Below are 13,430 nucleotides of genomic sequence, written 5' to 3' on the forward strand. Positions count from 1 at the left end.
CTCTCCAACTCGCATTGCGACTGTTCCTCGTTTGAAAGCAATTGGATGATAAGCAAACGAGTGATACAAGGCAGTTCACAATACATCAAGATTCATCATGGATTTAATAACAATTCCCTAGACTGGTATAGATATTTTTAAAACACAGAACAGATCGTACTTCCAAAAGGCGTCTTCGACAGATAAAAAGGCCCGATACTCACATCTCAGGATAAGAAATGCATTACTAAATATAATCCTAAACCTCCAGATTTCTTCAATACACATTAAGTTCCAAACGTCAAAACTGCATGCATTCATCCATGATCCAACTTCCTAGCTCCTAATGTAAAATAAGGATCGCACAGAAAGTCTTCTTAGAACACAGGGTACTATCAATGAGCTTGATCGTGAACCTAATTCATTCTTTTGATTAGCTCATTGATGTAGTTCTCACGGTTACCGGCATCACCACCCTCCACATAGTGGTTCCTCTTCTTCTTCAGGCCACCCAAAGGCGCCTTCAGCTTGAATGGCCACAGGAAGTTGTTCGCCTCCTTGAAGTGTGGGCCGACAGTCATGATCTCGTGAACAAGATCCTCGATGCAGATGATGTTGTGCTTGCCCAAGCCCTGACAGAACACCAAAAGGTGGACATCGTCATGTAAATTGTCAAACACAAACAGATCACAGGAGCCAGGTGCAGAGTTCCATGATTACAAACCTCCTCGATGACTTGGTTGTTGGAGAGAGGGATCCTCTGCTTGTTCAGCTTTCCATAGCCCCTCTTGTAGATCAACTCCCTGGCACTCTTCAAGTTCGGGTACCTAAACAAGATTTACCACTTTAGTAAGGTCAACACTCAACAGAAGCTGAGGGGTCACCAAGCTAAGATGAAGGAACTACTCCAGTCAGTCTGCTTCAAGTTTTTTTTCCAAATTTTATCTATTGTAGTATTGTTTAATGGAAACTAATTGAATATAGATGCATCACTGTGCATCTTCTCTTTATCAAAAGCAACTCTGATAAAAGAACAGAATGTAGAATTTCACAGCCTTGATTGCAATCTAAAGTCCGTAAAAATTCACTGAAAGATATATCAAAATAACCAGCAAGACAAGAATTAAATCAGTAAAGAAAATATACCCATATGCAACATATGGCTCAACCCGGCGAAGCATGTTAATAGTAGCCTTGTTGACCTTCAGGAACACACCGTTGAAGATCTGAAAAAAATAAATGTTCAGTTTCACGAACGAACCAACAAACAAAATTCAAATAGCAGAAATGCAATTGTAACAACAAATTTTGGTGAACCCACCTGCCTCAAACGCAAAAGCTGCAAGATCTTCCTGGTCTTAGGGTGCATGGCATTGATACTGTAGTTTCAACATCAACAGAATTAAAAACAAACAAGAGCATACAGATTCCTCCATATAATACGGCCATAAGAGTTTGTGTCTCACCCACGGATGCGGACCACAAACAGCAGCTTCGCCTCAGAACTGACATAGAAACCACCCTTCAAACGAGCCTCACGCTTAAGCTGCACCAGTTCCTTCTCCTGCTCGCCAAGTATCCACATAATAAGCAAACAAATTACTCATCTCAGTTCTCTATTTCATCAAGAAAGCATCTTAATAATGGCAATGATCCTAAATCTTTTACTATATGAATCCTGCACCGTGAAACGGGCCAGCGGATCATGCACGTCGCCCGTTCACCCGCTAACCGTTGGATCGAGCCAACTCGCGACTGATATAGTTGCTGCTCTCAGCCTGTTCCATTTCAAACCCAAAATCTCTCGAACTCTCTCTCTCAGCTCGTTGTCCAGTGCTGCGGGCATGGCGCACCGGCAAGGCGAATCCCATTGTTTCAAAGTTCAATCCATTAGCTTTTGAAGCCAATTTCTATTGGCAAATATGGGATGCACAATGCTTATTATTGTTGCTCATGTACATATGCGTTTTCGTTCAATAATATGGACTAAATGCACGTATGTACAGAGGTGCCTTCACTTACAAATGCATTCAGAGACAGTTGGTTTGAGATGGCTACTATAGTTGCTGCACATTACCGCATAGCTGAAAAATGGAATGCCTAAATAAGCCTACTAAATGGCATCTGAACCAGGACAGAGGAAAGTCTGAACCAGGATAGAGGCAACAATTAAATTTTCTATAATAATAATTGTTGTCTACAGTGATTTAACATGCTGAGTGCTTACTACAAGCCTTTGCCTCTCTGTAGCTGTTGCATTCCCTTTGAAGAAGAAAGCATACTGTGTAATACTGCTATATTTCAGAAAAAGAGAAGAGTAAGAATGGAATATCACAAGGACGTCGGTGCCACTAGAGACTATTAAGGGGTATTTTAGTACTAACTTGATTTAATTTTCATTTGCTATGTTCAGAGCTATCCCTGTTGTATGTATGTACATGTAGCATGAATCAATCAAGGGCTGCACTAATATTTCGAGGTGTTCAGTTGGAATTATAAAGCAAATTAGCTCATTAGCTACTTTACAAAAAAATCAGTAGTAACAAGTACTAGTAATTAGTAGTCCCTATACTTTTCACTTTCCCCAACTTAAAGAGTTGTTTGCACACAGTACTATATGCAGTCCTATTACCAAGAATGTAGATTCCAATATATATTGATCTGTTTGCTATCACAACTGCCCTCCTCAAATGTAATTAACCACATCCATATAACAATTCTCTTCTGTCCATTCCATAGCCGTCATAAACTTAAAATGCATTGAGACACCCCATTTCACTACAGAGCAGTAAATTTTATTGGGCGCCTATCAATCTCAACTGCCGATATGATAATAGAAGCTGCAAAAGAGGTTGTACCCCAAACCCATGACAACGATTTTCGCCATATTTTAGTATTTAAAGCTAGGCAAGTATTATCAAGGTAAGCAAAGCCAAGCATGACTCAGCTACCACCGCCATTTTTTAAAAAAATAAAATGACCATAATGCTTCACTAAAATCAATAACACTATTTCATCGCACTTTTTGCTTTATTAGAGTGTTACCAAAGTTCAAAAAGGCGACGCCTTAGGCGCGACTAATCGGGAGGCGACGGGCTTCGCCAGGCCTATGGGGGTAGGCGGACCCCTAGGCGGCGCGCAGGCGGACGCCGCGGGCGAGCGCGCGCGCGCAGCTGGCTTCGGGAGCGGGAAAAGAAGCCTCGCGCGGGAAGGACAAGAGGGAGAGGGGGGGGGGGGGGGGGGGGAGGAGCGCCTGCCTGCTTCGTCCTTCTCCCGCTCTCAGACGGCCGCTACCGCTCACCCGCCTCCGCCTGCGACACCGCCGGGAAGCTGCTCCCGCCGGCCGCGCTCCTCCCCGCCGGCGCCGGGCAGGTGGATCTGCCGGCCGCGCTCCTCACCCCCGGCATCGGGCAGGTGGATCTGCCGGCCGCGCTCCTCCCCGCCGGCGCCGGGCAGGTGGATCCGCAGGCTGCGCTCCTCCCCGTCTGGCCGCCTGGAAGCGCCTCCCCGCCGGTCGCACTGCTCCCCTCCTCGAAGCTCCTCCCCACCGGTCTCGTCTTCCCGTCGGCGCACCCTCCCGCAGGCGCATCCCTCCCCGACAGTGTCCTCCGGTCCTCCCTAAGCGGCAGCCCCAAGGTCAGTCCCCTCTCCTGCTCGCTGCTCCCCTCCCCTGCTCTGAAGCCGAATACTGAATCTGAATACTGAATCTGTATGTATCTGTGATTGCCTGAATACTGAATCTGAACTCTGAATGCTCTGAATGACTACTCTGAATGCCTGGATGTTATAGAGCCTGATCTGTGCTCTGAATCTGAATGTATGCCTACTCTGAATGCATGAATGCCTAAATGTTACTCTGAATGCCTTCTCTGAATGCCTGAATGTAGGATGTGTGACTGATTGTTATAGCTGATTTTCTACATGTATGTATTGCCTGAATGTTCACTGAACTCACTGAAATCTGAATGTATGTATAGGCTATTGCATACTGAATGCCTGCCCACTTGTTTGTGCTTCAAAATTTGTAATCACTAGCTGCTGATATGGTCTGTTCATGGATGGGAGATGGCTGAAATCATTCAGATAAGTGTCAACTTGCTATTTTCTATTTTTTGATGAACTGCTTGCTGTCTATTGAGTATTTACAAGCTGTCAATCCTTGCTGTAGGAACTAGGAACAAGTTGTCTATTGATTATTGAGCCTAAGCCAGTAAGCCAATAAGGTATGTCAACTGCCCTCTCTTTTATATACTGTATTCAGCTACTCTATGCTTCTATTTAACTAATTTACTCAGCATTTCTGGCGCCTAGGCCAGTGGTGTGCTAAATTCGCAAAACGTCTAGAAAAACGCCTAGGCTGGCCTAGGCTAGCCTAGGCGCTAGGCTAGGGGTCAGCGCCTAGAAAGTGCCTAGCGCCTTCTTAAACTTTGAGTGTTACTAGCAAAATCTACCGAGACAATACTGTGGAAAATATTAACCACTATTAACATTATGAAAAGTACCACTCTCATTCCAATCCTTCGACAAGCAAACACTAAATTCTACACTGGCACACCACTGGCCTGATCCAGTGTAGGCGTGTCAACACCGCGCCACCATTTCTAGTGCTATACTAAACCAGAACCATCTACTGATAAAATTATCGCATGGCTTTTATATTACTTACAGTGGCACAATGCACAACAATATTCTAGATTGCTTACAGTTGAGACGATTGTACTGGACCATATAATAGATTCTAAATACCGGACCATAGAATAGATTCTAAATTGTTTGGGCTTGATTATCTCGAACAAAAGCACTAATCGCATGCGTTCGGAATGCACTAAGTAATATAGTTGTACAGTAAGCAGAGCAGCTAACCGGTCCTACTATTGCTGCTAACACATTTCTTACTACAAACATTGAGAGCAAACGATTATATTCGGTAATCACATTCGCATAACTCGCTCCGAATCAACATAAGGTCATGGGCCAACCCAATCGAACCCAGATTAAACAAGCCATTAGGATTAAAGTAACATGCAGCACGCAAAGCCCTACAACCCATCCGGCACGAATAGTCTACATACAGATTAGATCGAGCGGGAGCGGCAATCTAACCTGGGCATCGTACTCCTCGGCGTACTGCTTTGCGCGGGTGAAGATGACCTTGCGGCTCTCGATGGACTTCTTCTTCTCGGCCAGGGCCTTCTCCTTCTTCTCGGCGGCCCATTGCTCCTCGCGCTTCTGCTTGCGGAGCACCGACTCCGGCACCGCCACCTTCGCCGCCTCGGACAACATCTGCACGGTCACGGCCCAACCAAACCGCAGCTCGTCAGCCATAGATCGAAACGCTCAGCGAACAGCGAGGGCGGCAATGGCGTACGGCGCGGTCGCTTTACCTTACCTGAACGAGCTGCGTAGGAGAGGGGGGCGCAGGCCGCAGGCGGCGGCGGGAGTGGGAAGGGCTGGTTATGTAGGATGGGTTTGGTTGCTAGGGTTTGTGGAGGTGATCCGACGGTCTGGAATGGTTGGGGGCCCGCGGCGTGTGATGGTAGGACAGGTGAGCTTGTGTACTAGTGGGCCGTGTGCTTGTCTCAACTTCTTGTTTGAATTGTTGCCGCCGCATCTGCGTGTGAGTGCTGCGGTATCTGCCCCCAAGCCAGTCGTAGCCTCTGCTACAGGCGCATCCACGCGCGACGACGACCGGCAGCCGGCCGACGCCCGGTGGTGCCATGGCGGGCTCTCTTGGCTCTGGCCCTGTGCGGCTGCCGTGCCGCCTACTGGTGTCGGCTGTGCCCCAATGCCGGCCAATTTAACCCTAGGCGGCGGCGCGGCGCAGGTGGGGAACGGGATGTTTTTTTGGAAAGGTACGATGGAGCCGACATCACGAACGGGCGGAGGCCGGAGGGCGGGAGGGCATCCATCTCTCCTGGTTCCCTCCGTGAATTTTCTTCCTGGGCTAGCAGGCCGGCCCAGGTGCCAGCTAGATGCTGGACGGGAGGAGGCAAGAAACATGGCCTTTTAACTCTTATTACTCCTTGATCAAATATAGAGTTTGATTTTCCTCAAAAAATATATATATACAGACATGTATAACTACATGTATATGCATAGTACCTGTAATTTTTTTTCTCAAAATTATTATGTACAGACATGTCCACGTACTGTGTCCGCCCCTGCCCGCAGGTATACGTATGGGATTGCTGGCCTTCAAAGGTTCTGTCGTCCTGCACACAGCAAAATCAAACGATTCCAATTCTCATCCCACCATTTGAGGCCTGTTTTGAATAGAGGATTGTAAAACCGAGGAATGTGCGAAAACAGAGGAAAGGAAGAGGAATGAGACTGCAAAACAGAGGAATATTAAACGTAGGAAGATGATAAAAAGTGGTGGTTGGAATGCAAGAATCCATGACACACGAATAGAAAAACAGGAGAATGATAAACTAATATTAGAATCTCTAATAATAGTGGATCAACTTAATTGTGTTTTATAATTACTTGGCATTTAATTAATTTGTGGCTCTTACATATAGGCCTCGCACCCTGTGTGCAACCTATCGCCAACCATTGACTGCACACACGCAGCTCGTTAATTCTACCAGCTAAAAACATGGTTAGCAGAGGAGAGACACCGTGAATGGCCGTAGGAAAGTTTCTCTGAGCTCAGAGCTTATTTTCTGATTCTTGCAAAAGTACAGATACCATTGCCGTTCGTCCGTTCCTCTAAAAAGTATTTTGCTGCTTTCCTTGTTCCAAACAATGAGAAAGGAAATGATTCCTCTAGAATGAGTTTCGTAAGTACGTTCTTCCTTCAATCCAAACAAGGTCTATGTTGTATTGAAAGCAATTTTGACTAACATGACGCTAAATAACTGTCCTATGTGACACCACATCAGCAATGAACGAGTTGAATTGGACTTTCTACGATAATTGAGGGAGATCAATTAGACTTCATAAAAAATATAAATATTTTATAAAAAATATCCCAAAAATCTATAATAAATCTTATTTAGCATTGGAAATTTCATAGAAAAATTGTTTTAGCTTCTAACATAGAAAAATAAAAAACCAGTTTTATATTCTTTTCCAAAGTAATGATCTACTCTCTTTTTTTCCAGTCTTATCTTAGAATAGAATTATCTAAATGTTATGTATAGCCTCCTACAATTTGAAACTGGGCCAAATATAAAAAAGAGAATTCCTCGTGAGCCATTAAAAAAGATCGCAATCCCTTGTGATCCACTGAAAAAATTTAGTGGTCTTCAGCGCCACTACTCAATTTTTTTTCCCTCCATGCCACGGCCGTCAGATTGGGCTCTAACGGTGTCAAACTGCAGGTGTAAAAAGTCGAAAATACCCTCAAGTCTAAATATATCATTAATTTTTTTAGCATATTAAAAATTAATGATATATTTAGACTTAAGGGTATTTTTGACTTTTCACACCTGTAGTTTGACACCGTTAGAGCCCAATCTGACGGCAGTGACATAGGAAAAAAAAAGTTGGAACAGTAGTGCTAAAGACCACTAAATTTTTTCAATGGCTCACAGAGGATTATGATCTTTTTTTTTTAATGGCTCATAGAGAATTCCCCCGATATAAAACGTAAGGTAATAGCTCACAGAAAATTATAATTTTTTTTAATGACTCCGTAAGGTGCACACCAAGACAAATCCTTGTAGACCGCAGGGTGAATCACTGCGCAACCCATCATGCAAACTGAAAAAAGGGGAAAAAAAAGTTTCTTCGGCAGCAATGTCTTGCCTAACCTGGGACGATCAAAGGAGGAGCTCGACGGCGGTCTCGGTGGGCTTGCCGACGCTCCTTGACCTTGGTTGGTCACTTTGCCTCCTCCACCACCAAATCCCACTCGAACTCTAACCCGAGATCCCCCTCCGTGCCCTCTCCTCTACGGATCCCATCGCCTCCGTCGCTGCGGATCCCTTCCCTGAAGTTCTTCCCCACTGAAGTCGGGGGACAACCTGAGCTTGATGTGCAAGGAGGCTGAGGTCGACATCTTCGCCTACCCGTTAGCGCTGATGCCGTAGCCGACAACGATGAGGTCACCCGTGTCCACGCCGTCGTGGAGGCCACTCGATAAGATCGCCTCCACCCTCGCTGACATGGTCATCGACTTCAACGATCCCGCAGTCCTCCTTGCTGCCGAGCAGTGCTCCTGTAAGAAGCTGATTTCCCTGTTCAACTATGCCGTGAAGAAAAATCTCACAGGCATGAGCATCTCGAATCTTGAGATCTTCGCGGGTAAGGTGGCTGATTGTGATGAGATTGACAATACAGACACATACTTCTTTGGGATTCGATTAAGGAAATTGGTTCTGTGCCAGGATCAGTGAGTACATTGTTGTTGAATGAAATGATCACCATATTTTGGAAGCTTGAAGAAGTCGAAGGCAGCTTATATCACACAAGTAGGATCTATTTATCCTTAATATAAGCTGAAATTGTGCTTTGGTCTTTGTATACTACAGAAGAAGAGGCATTTCCATTATCTTCAATTAAGGATATTGGTAGTTCAACTAATGATGGGAAAATAGTAGTTCAAGGATAAATGTTAGGGTAACATTGGACTTTACACTTTAGGATTACTTATTATGCATCACCGGAACAAAAAATTCAGATAATGTTTTGAAAAATATGGTTAGTCTTTCAGTATCTGAATACTATTGTAGTGGGTTTCACTCTTTCAGTATCTGAGTACCACCAGCAACTGCTTGAAGTAATACAATTTTAATTTCCTCAAATTGACTCTTATTTAATGTAGTAGAATATTCTTAGACTTAAGCTATCAACCAATCATGTCCTGAGAGGTTAAGCTCTGAAGTTTCTTAGAATTAATGATAGCAGAAAACCTGAGACTATTAACTACTGGGCCATCTCTACTTTGCAGCAGAATTTTGAGTGTTCGTTGATCCTCACAGACTCCATACATCTTCACAGTGTCAGATTGAGCTGGTTCCCCAAGATCTTATGCAATAAGGTTGGTATCTTCACCAAGGTGCTGGAAGCACTCTGCAGCTACAATGCACACATCACCAGCCTGAACACGATAACGTTCTATGGCTATGACGAGAGCATCTTCACCTTTTTTGTCGTCACTCAAGCTAGAGGACTTAAAGACAAAGATTTAAATTGTTGTCTTGACTTTTTAAAAGAATGTGTTTGTCATACTGTGGGGGTATTAACCCCTATACCCTTACGGCTAAGCTTGGGCTGGCCCGGATTGATGGGTTCGGTCCACCCGAAAGACGACGTGCGGCCCAGTTAACCTGATCGGAGTCCCGCACAAGGAATCAAGACGGATTTGGCGACCAAGCAGGATCCTGGTCGGTTAGAATAGGAATCCTTATCCGGCCACATATGGCAATTGTAATTGACTGGGATTAGTTTCCAGATCTGTAACCCTTCCCCCCAGACTATATAAGGCGGGCAGGGGACCCCTCTAAAAAACATCTCTCATTGACATACAACAATACAAATCGGACGCAGGACGTAGGTATTACGCCTTCTTGGCGGCCGAACCTGGATAAAACCTCGTGTCTGTCTTGCGTCACCGTCTTGTTTGGGGCTTGCGCATCTGTCTGCCGATAATCTACTACCTTGGGCATACCCCTAGGTGGACTGCCGATCATATTTCGTCGACAGTGGCGCGCCAGGTAGGGGGTGTGCGTACTGCTCTCCAAGCAAACAAGATGGTCATCATCTCCGGCTCCATGGCTATGCCCAACGGCCTCAAGTTCACTGTCGGCCAGATCACCTGGACCACCGGCTCCGACGACTCCATCGCCATGACCACGGAGGGGGTGTGGATCCAACCTGCGCCGACGGCTACTTCACCTGCATCGGCTGCGGCTCCGACCACGGTGAACACGGCTCCGACCACGACTAATACGGCTCCGACCACGATGGATCTGGCTCCGACCACGGTACATCTGGCTCCGACCACGCCTACAGCCACGCCGACAACCCGTCATCCGCTTCCCCGCTACAGAGGAAAGCAGATCGACAACACCGACCTGCTCGACTTCATCGGTGGGGTCGGCATCAAACTCGTTGAAACCCTAGCTCTGGTAAGCACGATTCAAAGCCAACCTAATGAGCAGGTAACAGCTCCCCACAACAGATCTATCCGACCAGCTCGGACCAGTCGTCCTGCGCGATTTGGAACAGATCTCGTGGTCGTATCTACTCCTGAGGGGCGTTTCGCTCGTCGCCAGCCAGCCTTCGCGACGAGTCTCCGACTCTGCAAGTACGAAGTCCCGACGGAGAACCACCAGGTCCAGCCCTACGACCTGCAAAACGCTGCCTCCAGCTACGCGTACCACCTACGACGCCGCTCGGATCTGTGTCCTGTACACCGGTCTCAGCCGAAGCCATGCAACATCGTCAACATGGTCCGGATTGAAGATTATCAAGAAGGATCCGTCCACACGGTCCGAGAGGGCGACTCCAGCTCCTCATCCGGCATCGCATCCAACGCATCTGTCCACACCGAGCTTCAGCGTCACGAAGATGAAGGCGTCAAATACGATCTGGATCTACCAGACCACGCCCCAGGTTTCCCCTAATTTCCGTCTTTCCTGCCGAGACGAGGGGATTTGATCCATGTTGTCAGCAATGACGAGCCGCCAGCGGTCGGCGAAACAGAAAGAAAAGACTGCACGCGAAGCACGCAATATCGACCGGTTTAATCGCCGGCAAATCGAAGCTGAAGCAGACCAGGAGGCACGACGCATAAGGGTCCAACCACGTGACCTCAACAATGCTTTCGACAGGGTGGGGGACAGACAAGTCTTCAAGACCCCAAGCGCCAATGTAGCCGTCGCCATGGCGACAATGCAGCGGCTGCCCAACACTCTTGAGACCCAAGCAGTCCGTGATGACATACAAGCTTATCTGACGGCTGCTATGGCTCAGACCGTAGAGATGAATCAAGCCCGGGCTCCATCCGTTTCAGTTGAATCAAGCCACAGCCGCCAATACTCAAGTCGCTCACAGCCGTTCAACCGATGTGGCTCGCACAACAATGACCCGTCGGACAATCGTCAAGGCGGAAACGGTGGTCATAATGGTGGTCGGGACGAAAACCGCCGTCGGGAGGATAACCGCCACGACGTTCGAGGTGACAACCACCGTGATAACCGCGACGATCGCCGTGATAACCACGGTCGCAGGGCTAATCCAGATGGCAATCGAGGTCGCCGCGATGGCAATAACGATCTCCGCCATTACCTCGGTGGACGTGATCTGCGTGCTCGTATCAACCAGAGAGCCAACGATCGTGCATCCCATGAAAGCTATCGCCGTATGGAGTATGACACCGCCCACGGTCCGCCGGGTCTGAAGCAGTTCACTCCACACCTTCGCCAAGTCATATGGCCCAAGAATTTCAAGCTCGAGAAACTTCAGAAGTATGACGGCAAGGAAAACCTCGAATTATGGGTCATGCTCTACGAAACTGCGTGCCGCTCAGCCATGGCTGACGAGCACATCATGTCTAACTACTTCCCAGTCGCTGTTGGTCATGCAGGTCACCAATGGCTGGTTAGCTTGCCGGCGAACTATTTTGACTCTTGGCAGGAGCTCAGGTAGGCCTTCATCGACAATTTCATCGCTACTTGTGAACAACCCGGCAACAAGTACGATCTGCAACGGATCCGAGATCGGAAGGATGAACCACTGCGTGAGTATGTTCGGCGTTTCTCGGAGATGCGCATCAAGGTCCCATCAATCTCCAACAACGAAGCAATCGAGGCTTTCGTCACCGGACTCCGCTTCCACGACGCCCTAAGAGACAAAGCTCCTCCGGAAGAGGCCTGAATCAGTCACAGCGCTCTTGGCCACCGCTAAGAATACGCGGACGCTGACGATGCTAAAAAGATAATCGTTGAAGAAGCAGCAAGGGTTCCACGCTCCGACCACCCCCACACCACGACGATTACCGCGGCAATCGTGGTCGGAACGACAATTTTGACCGCCGCAACCAGCACAATGACTCCCGCGACCATCGTGACCAACATAATCAGCGACGCAACCGCCGTGACGATTACAGGAGCAAGCGTGCTCGGGAAGACGACGGCGAGGTCAATACCGTGAAAAAGGGCGGCGGACGTCGTAACTACGAGGACGACTACGCCAAAGCATTGAAGGGGCCCTGCTAGCTCCATCCTAAGTCGAACCACACCATGGAGAATTGCCGCGTCCTTAAGACTATCTACACGCGTCAACAGGCTCCAGGTACGTCCGACAAGCCTAACGACGCGGGGGAACAGCGCAACGAGGACAACGACGACGACGATGCGGACCCTCGTCATAAATACGTCAAGCCGACTGATCGCGTGCACACCATCATCGGCGGCAAGGTGTCCATTGAGACCAAACGAGAACGCAAGCTGCTCGCCCGCGCTTGCTTGAACATGGCAAACACCGACAACCTTCTCATCGATCTGCGGCTTCCTCCGTGGTCTCACCATGAAATCTACTTCAGCAGGAAGGACCAATGGGCCGCCATACCTGAGCCAGGGCGTTTTTCCCTGGTCCTCGATCCTTGTATCAACAAGGTTTAGTTCGACAGGGTACTGATCGACGGCGGCAGCTCCATTGATATACTGTTCAAGAACAGCCTGCCTGCTCTGAAAATAGCCCAGGCGGACCTGAAGCCGTATGAGGCATAGTTCTGGGGCGTTCTCCCCGGACAGAGCTCCACACCTCTCGGGCAGATCACGCTACCTGTGCAATTTGGGACTCCGGACCACTTCCGCACCGACTACGTTAACTTCATGGTCGCTGACTTCGACGGCACCTACCATGCTATTCTTGGACGACCCTCGCTCACCAAGTTCATGGCCACACCTCATTATAGGTATCTGGTGCTCAAGATGCCTACTGAGAAAGGAGTTTTAACCCTCAGGGGCAACGTATACGCAGCTTATACCTGCGAGGACGACAGCTTCAAAATAGCAGAGGCCCACGACCTCTCTATTCGCATGGCCGAGACCATACTCAATGCTAAGAAGACCTCGGCCGGCCACCTGGAGATCCCGGAGCTCAAGGCTCTGCGCAAGAACATCAGGTCCAAGGAGCACAAGACGATCTAGCTGGTCGATGGTGATCCCAGCAAAACGGCCCTCATCGGGGCCAACCTGGATCCTAAATAGGAAGACGCGCTCGTCAGGTTCTTGAGGGGCAATGTGGATGTGTTTGCATGGAAACCTTCCGACATGCCCGGTGTACCTCGGAACTTGATTGAGCACTCCTTAAATGTCAACAGCAAGGCCAAACCAATCAAGCAGAAGCTACGACGGTTCGCTCGCGACAAAAAGGAGGCAATTAGGGTAGAAGTTACACGGCTTTTGGCAGCCGGATTTATCAAAGAAGTGTATCATCTGGAATGGTTAGCCAATCCGGTTCTTGTACGCAAAAAGAATAATGAATGGAGAATGTGC

At 47.9% G+C, this 13,430-nt stretch overlaps 1 protein-coding gene across 2 annotated transcripts; it reads right to left on the minus strand.

Annotated features, from left to right (window-relative positions):
- Positions 1-206: 206 nt before the first annotated feature.
- On the minus strand, positions 207-5,521 carry LOC136493616 (large ribosomal subunit protein uL30x-like). Of its 2 annotated transcripts, none has more exons than XM_066489716.1 (7): positions 5,369-5,521; positions 5,083-5,262; positions 1,446-1,543; positions 1,301-1,358; positions 1,126-1,205; positions 704-806; positions 207-611 (listed from the first exon to the last, which is right to left on the minus strand). In XM_066489716.1, exons 2-7 carry the CDS (start codon positions 5,260-5,262, stop codon positions 396-398), a joined length of 735 nt encoding a protein of 244 aa, XP_066345813.1. In that variant the 5' UTR covers positions 5,369-5,521; the 3' UTR covers positions 207-395. The 2 variants fall into 2 exon arrangements, with proteins under 2 accessions (XP_066345813.1, XP_066345812.1); XM_066489715.1 differs by having other exon boundaries at positions 5,364-5,519.
- Between the last annotated feature and the right edge of the window lie 7,909 nt (positions 5,522-13,430).

The sequence above is a fragment of the Miscanthus floridulus genome, chromosome 11, assembly GCF_019320115.1.
Source record: "Miscanthus floridulus cultivar M001 chromosome 11, ASM1932011v1, whole genome shotgun sequence".
Lineage (NCBI taxonomy): Eukaryota > Viridiplantae > Streptophyta > Magnoliopsida > Poales > Poaceae > Miscanthus > Miscanthus floridulus.